The sequence below is a fragment of the Zootoca vivipara genome, chromosome 13 (genome assembly GCF_965207765.1).
Source record: "Zootoca vivipara chromosome 13, rZooViv2.hap1.1, whole genome shotgun sequence".
NCBI lineage: Eukaryota > Metazoa > Chordata > Lepidosauria > Squamata > Lacertidae > Zootoca > Zootoca vivipara.
In genome coordinates this window covers 5,209,302-5,217,032 of record NC_142596.1, presented here as the reverse complement: position 1 = coordinate 5,217,032, position 7,731 = coordinate 5,209,302, and the positions used below count along the sequence as shown (strand labels likewise).

At 42.7% G+C, this 7,731-nt stretch overlaps 1 protein-coding gene across 1 annotated transcript; it reads left to right on the top strand.

Moving 5' to 3' along the window:
• Positions 1-7,342, top strand: RPS27L (ribosomal protein S27 like). Its single transcript, XM_035132350.2, has 4 exons — positions 1-93; positions 3,152-3,260; positions 4,077-4,187; positions 5,487-7,342. The coding sequence occupies exons 1-4, from the start codon at positions 88-90 to the stop codon at positions 5,513-5,515; spliced, it is 255 nt and encodes an 84-aa protein (XP_034988241.1). The 5' UTR covers positions 1-87; the 3' UTR covers positions 5,516-7,342.
• The last annotated feature ends 389 nt before the right edge of the window (positions 7,343-7,731 follow it).

The window sequence follows — 7,731 nt, the reverse complement described above, 5'->3', positions numbered from 1 at the left end:
GGGGGCGCGGGGAAGGAAAGGCTCGCTCTCCTCACGCGGAGGGCGCTTCAGGCTGGAAGGGAGGAGAAGCAACGGCGAACCACCAACATGCCCGTGAGTGGGTGCCATTCTGAACGCGGGCGGCGCGTCAAGGGTTAATGGGTGGAAGGGGGCAGAAAGATGAGAGAATCCCCCCTGTCAGGGAGCGGGAGGGGGGGTTGTCCCATTACCTAATAGGAGAGAAGGGGTGTGTGGGATGTTCCACTCCGTTTATGGGCGAGGGGTGGAGCAGGACGTTTACGGTGCCGGAGGGTGGGGGGGGGAGTGTAAAAAAAAAAGCACTTGCTGCTTCTACTTTTTGCGCACCCCCGTAGCAGGTTATAGCCACACACACAAACACTTCGCCACGATCAACGTCCCCGCCCCCATGACAGGTCATATGCCTTGATCCCAAACCCAGCATCGGGATCATCCGACCCGTGCCCTTTCCTTCCCGGTGCCCACGGGCTCCTTGCCACAGGCCAGCTGCGAAACCAGGCAGCTCTTTCTGCCTCCCCACCACCAAACTCTGCCTCTTAATGCGATGTGACATATGGATTCCTAGCCAGGGTCCCGCTGTGATGTGAAGCTGTTACTCTTTACCTGGAAGATGGATACTTCACACACTTGACAATAAAATGGATGATCTGCACCTTATTAATCAAGGAAACTCAAGGAAACTCTGATATGCTAAAGAGGCGGGTTCGAGGAAAGGAGACAACCAAGCTACAGTAGGAGCGCACTGACGAAGGAGATTATAGTGGCAAAACGACCCTATGATTCGGACACAATTCTCAAACATGTCTCGGCTACTCTTTGGAAGAATTTACAGAACATTTCTGAATATAAGAGAACATCTTTTACTGAATATAAGAGAACATATTCTTCTGCTCCGGAGAATCAAAAATTGGCAAACAGCCTGAATCAGTTTTATAGCAAAGTCAAGCCTTATCAACTAGAGCAATTCACTCGGCGCCAGAGGCACCAACAACGACCTCAACCTGTTCTGAAGTCACTACAGGGACAGAAGGCAAAAGCTCCAGGCGCAGTCGGAGTGGCTCCTCTTTGCTTGAAATAGTGTTCTGCACACTCCGATCCTCACACAGATATTTAACAGATATTTTGTATAAAGTACGTTTACATTGTAAAATTAGCCAAAGCAAATTCCAAGTATGTAAGTACTTGGCAAATAAATTACTATTCTATTCTATTCTATTCTACTGGGCAGTGTGTGGATCACAGTGGTGGAAGCACCAGAGCTCCCTGGATTAAGTGTCAAAATAGGGGTGCATATAGGAGGAATATAGCTACATAACTGAGCAGATGGCCTGGTGGTGCAGGGAGTACAGGGCCTCCTTTCACTTTGGCATCTAGCTCAGGTATTTTAGTTTTCTAGTCTGCTTTTCAGTTTAATTTTCCCACCCTGCATTTTGAGGCACTTGGTGCAGACAGATGGTAATCTTCAAAGTTCTTATTCCTTTCATCATCATCACTCACAGGCACCTACTGGTGTTACAGTGGCTAATTTTAGAATCCACAACAGGCTGTCCAAGAAGAGACATCTCTCTCTCACACACACACACCCCTTTCAGTTATTCACTGCACTCTTTCCAGGATCTGGGACTCCTTCTGTTCACAATGAAGTTAATATAGTACTGTATTGAGCAAATTCAGCACACAAAAACTTTTGCCATATGGTGAATGCTCTAACCCAGTGGTTCCCAATTAGCTAATTACTTGGGACCCCCTATTTTTCAAAAGCCAATTATAGTTGCCTTTGCAAAGCAATTTTTTGAACAAAATATGGGGTAGCATCTAATAAGCAAAAGATTTAAGGTATACTAAAAACCAGACCAGGGCTGAGTGATACCTAGTTTTCAACATTGTGGTATATCAGCAACATCGCAATATTCCAATATCTGAAATTGGAGATTAGTGTGGGGGATGAGGGAAGGAGCAGCTGTGGTGATAGGAAGGGTGGAGGGACGAGAGGAAATGGAGTCACATCAAGCTGAGAGCATCATGTGATATCGACAGTGCCTTGATATATTGCTGTGTGTTGTCAGGTCAAAATTCTTATTGTAGTGTGATTTCAAAACCATTTTTGGCCAATATATTGAAAATCGCACAGCGCTAAAACAGACCATAAAATCTGTGATATTACCATGCAAAAATGACACAAATTTAGTTGGAGTGGCAAGGGATGGGGCTGCAGACCCCCTGGGTGCGTTCTCCGTGGACCCCTAATTGGGAACCGCTGCTCTAATCTATAAGAGGAGTGTTCGTGTGATGTTAGTTTTTGGTGGAAAAGGTGGGAAGAGGCAACCAGAGGAGGCAATGGGCACAGGCTGGATGCCATTGTGGATTGTAGACCTAGGAGTAGAAAGATCAGGCTTGAGGATCTTTGGGTCCCCAAGTGTAGTTATAGAATAGAATAGAATAGAATAGAATAGAATAATTTATTGGCCAAGTATCAACCATACTTGGAATTTTGCTTCGACTACATTGCAATGTAAAGAAAAACGTACCTCATACAAACACTATTCCCCTCACAATACAACAGCACAGCGAAAAACCCCATACCACCAACTGGCCTCCCTTTCACCTACAACTACAGATTCAACAATTTGATGGCACAGGGGGAAAAGCTATTCCTGTGCCTAGACGTTTTTGTATATAGAGTGCCTGTACTGACGTCCGGATCGGAGTAAATCAAACAGGTGATAGGGGATTGTGCCTTGTGTTGTTACCATTTGGATTTTTGTGCCTTGGGCACTTAAATGGTTTGGGGGAACCCTGAGAGAAATACCCAATATAGGCAGGCTAGGATTAGGGAGACCAGGGTTCAAATTCCCACTCACGGGGGCTGAAGCTCACTGGGTGACCTTTGGAGAGTCACTGCCTCTCAGCCTAACCTACCTCACAAAGTTGTTGTGGGGATTAAATGTATGCCACCTTGAGCCGCTTGGAGGAAAGGTGGGATATAAATGAAATAATCGTTGCAGGAAAAAATGAGGTATAAATAAAATAAAAAACTAATTATTAATATTCGGTAGAAAACACCTCTTTCAGCAAAGTTAGCAAACTCAGCTTTGTTGTACTCATTGCAATAACTCCCTAATATCTGACACAGCTGACCAGAGACTTAATTCACCCATCCCTAGAGGAGGAAAAGAGAAAACACAAAAAGAAACGTCTGGTCCAGAGTCCAAATTCCTACTTCATGGATGTCAAGTGTCCAGGTAACTACTGTACTCTTTAAAGTGTTCTTTTTTCAAGCAGTTTCACACTGCTGATTGATGTTCAGCTTGTCAGTGACTACAATCCTGCCATCTATGCCATCTATTCCTACAATCAATTTAACAGTAGGGCCAAACATTGTTTGTAAGATCATACATACACGCTTTGGTTTTCTTAAGGTGTGAGGCTTGTTGCATTTCTTTGAAAAGTTCTATTTTTGTTTTTGCAATTGTAAACATCTGTGATCTGTGTGACACCAGTAAGAGGTCTTAAAACACATAAACACATATACAAAACCCCATTTTTTTCCTCATGGGCAAATGGGTTTGAGAAACTCATAAAGTTTAAGAGTCTTCCTTTCTCTTCATAAATGAGCACTGTAATTGAAATACACTGACTGTCTAACCATTAGCACACACTCTGAGAACAACTTCAGAACATTTCTATTTTTATGAAATGAAATAAAGTTGTACAGGGGAAGAAACCCAGATTCAAGGTACCACTCAGTTACGGACAGCACTTGGTGGCCTTAAAAAACCAACTTGCTTGGAAGAGGACGACCATCCCAGATAGAAGGGGTGTACCGTTCTTCGGTCAAGGGTATACAATAGCTGCGCTCCCCTGCTAGAACCTCCAAACAAAAAACCAACTTGCTTGTACTAATTGTAACACAGAGGGCAAGTAACTCAGAAGACCTGAGAGGGCAATGTACATTATTTGACATCCCAAGTCTAGCATTGGGTAATACGTTGGACACTCAGTGTAGTATCAGTGTGTATGCCCGTTGGAATTAAAAATATATGCTTTTAAAAATTCAGGATGCTACAAGATCACCACGGTGTTCAGCCATGCTCAGATAGTGGTGCCCTGTGTAGGATGCTCGACTGTCTTGTGTCAACCAACAGGAGGCAAAGCCAGACTCACAGAAGGTAGGGGAAAACACCTTGCTCCTTTAATCAGGCTGCTTCTGCGCAGATACACTATTTATGCCATGACCTTAGTATTCATTAACACAGGCAGCTTATTCAGGCAGTCTATGTGTTGAAATAAATTGTTGATTTTATCTCCTAATGTATTTGTAGACTTCGGAATTTCCCAACCTGCTGGCTGGGACTTATGGGGAACATATGGTGGGCACCAGATTTGGGAAGGCTGTTCTAGAGCCATGGGGATTACCCATAGTTCATTCATTGATTCAACACATGCATAAAGTATTAGCTTCAGTCCCTGTCATCTTCAATTAACGGATTTTGGGTAGCAGAGCCAAGAAAAACCTGTGCCTGAAACTATGAACAGAAGAGTAAATATTGGGCTAGATAGATCAGTGATCTGACTCGCTATGTGGCGGATTGGTTTGCTCAGTTCTGCGCAAAATAGCTTTAATGTTAACGATTGGGCATGCATCTTCAACCATTGAAAGGCTGGGTTGTTGCTTTTTGGCAGAATTTAGAACACAGCATAAACAAAAAGTGGGGCATCAACACTTGAGGAAAAGCATATATTAAGGCAGGGCCTTGGATGTAGGGAGTGGCTGGCTAGAAAACTCAAGTTTTCTGGAATGCCAACCAGTCCACACACATTTAGCAGAAATTGCCACTGATCAGTGCCTAGTCTGGATGGAAGGTCAGGGGAATACGCCATTTCTTAAAATACTGTCCATTCTAGTGTGATTAAAGTTGAATCACGATGCAAGGGCTCTTAAAAACCTAGATGAGCAAATGGGTTCAGTGTTAAATGAGGTTCGCAACTGACAGAATTGCAGCTTGGTAAAATTCTCAGAACTATTAAGTCCAGAGGTGCCATTGAAGTTAAAATTCTTAACCGAAAGATTTTCCAGTTGTTTAGCTACTCTGCATTTCGATAGGTAAAAATGTTCTAAAGGTAAATTAATTCAGTGCAGTTCAATTATGGGAGATAATGCACTAGGATGTCAAGGTAGGGGACAGTGAGAGTTGAATTTCTTTAAAGGGAAGTGAGAATAAGATATAAAGATCAGTCATTTTGGCAGGGGGTGGGGGGAATCCCTACAGGGAGACGGAAAGAATATAAGCATTAATGCAAGTTTCCCAATGTGAACAATTTGACAAGGGAAGCTCTGCACACTTGGATATTTCCAAACACAAACATCTGCTGGGGTTATTTTACAAGTAGGAGCTTTGATTTTCATGTCACTGTCTGCAGTCTTCATAAGCTCTTTGGATCTCATGTATGGTGCTATTTCTTTCCAGGTTGCTCATTTAGAAGAAAGCAACACTGAAGAATTCCTGTGCTGCTGTAAATGATACCACTGGAAGCCTTATGTTTGACAGTGCTGGTTAATCTAGCAAGTTAATTATGTCTAGCTGTGGGGTGGGGTTTTGTGCAGATTTTGTGTATATGTTTAGAGGTAACCAAACTCTTATTTTTATAGCTTTTATTATACAATGAACTTTGAATGAATAAGGCTGTTAATTTGAATGCATTTAGCACATTCTTCTTTGCAGTAACAACCGGCTGATCACTATGGTGAAGAAATTCAAATGCCAGTCTTAAAAAAACTTCATAAGAAGGGAACTGTTTTTATATTTTAACCCTGCTGGTTTTGCAGCTATAGGGCCTAGTCTTCTTGGAACTTCTGATTTGCAAATCTCCACTGAAATGAATAAAAGCTATGCAAGAAGAAACATAGCTTACTTGGGAAGGACTGTAGCTCCATGGCTGAACATCTGCTTTGCATGCAGAAATGCCCAGGTTCAATACCCAGCACCCATAGGTAGGGCCAGGAGAGACTCCTGCTTGAAACCCTGGAGAGCTGTTGTCAGTAAGTATGGACAATTTATGTTAATATAAGAAATTCTACTTACTTCCAGTTGCGGGTCCTCCGCCTCAATCCCAATTCTCAAACGATTTGGGATGTCCCTCCCCATTTCATGGCTGCAAAAGATCAAGATTATATATTAAACTCCATTGCTGTGCTCTGGTCTCTCCTTTCTTATTTCCTATAGAAAGAGAGCATCAGTTCAGAATCAGACCAATACAGGGAAGATAGGCCTATGAATGCTTCCACTCTTGCTGTGAAGCCAGCAGAGAGAGGTGTCACAATGTGGCATGGAGATTAGGCCAAAGAAGCCACAGCAGAAGGATTATTACTGAGCCAAGTGGAACAATGGTCTGACTCAATATAAGGCAGCTTCCTAGGTTCCTATTGGTTTATTGTTTTGGTAGTCTTGCCCAGGAAAAGTTCACAAAAGATGCTGATCCTATTTCCTGGCTTGTCAACTAACCGCACAGCACTTGACAAATGTTTTCAGAACCAGCTTGCGTCGTCGTATGTCTCCCTGATGATACGATGCAGTGCCCTTTTTAACTTTTCTGATTTTTTTAAATGGGGAGGCACTGTAGTTCAGTGTTAGATCACATACTTTGCATGCGGACCGCAGGTGAAGGAAAAGATTATGGAGAGCTTCTCTGCCTGTCAGGGGAAGCAGCAGCGAGCTAGTTGGGTAAATGGACTGACCTAGCAGACAGCAACTTCAATTGTTCTTGTACTCAAATTGATTGTTCAGTTGGGAGAGCATGGGACTCTTAATCTCAGTTGTGGGTTTGAGCCCCAAGTTGGGCAAAAGATTCCTGCATTGGGGTCCCTTCCAACACTATGATTCTATAAACTGTTTTCTGCCATCTTGATCTGCTGTTTATAGCCTGTACTGGGTAGTCAGCAGAATGACATGCACTTCACTGGTTCTGGTCAGTAAATAATGACCCACAATACTAAAATCAGAAATGCAAGTTGCTGCAAAGAGTATTAAATTGTGGATTGGTGTTACGCCGGTTGCATTTCTGACTGGGTTGAGTATTTTATCAGACATTAAGAGAATTCACTGCAGATCACATTTAATCATAATTACTACTGCCTGTGTCTTATTCCTTTCTTGGTAATATTCAAAACATAAGTCTCAAAACCATCATTAGAGGTACACAGGCCTCCTTCCAAGTTGGAAGAGTCTCAGTTGATCAGTTGTTGTCTCTTTCCTCAACTAAAGCTGTGTTTTGTGCTTTTTATGAATTTGTCTGCATTAGAATCAATAAACTGCTTGATATGAGATCTGAAAGTGTGAGCTGCCTTACTGCACTTCTTTAAAAGTTAACCTGTCTTGCTTTATCCAGGGAACTGTTAATTTAGGTAAATGTATAAATTGTAGTCACACATTCATTTGTGAACCAATTCGTGTAGGTTTAGCCCCAACAATGAAACTTTGTGCTTCTTTAGGGGCTATTCCAAAAGTTGCAAGATGACACACTCTTGTGACTAACAGTGGATGGGGGGTCTTCTTAAAGAAGCTTCCAGTTAAGGAACTCCCCCCCCCCAAATGTCTTACTTTCCCCCCTTTCTATACCTCTCTCATCCCCATGCAGTTTTTACAAATGTTGCTCTACACTTCTTAAAACTACAAGGAAGCAAGACAGCTGTTGTCCCAGATTCCAGAATTTACA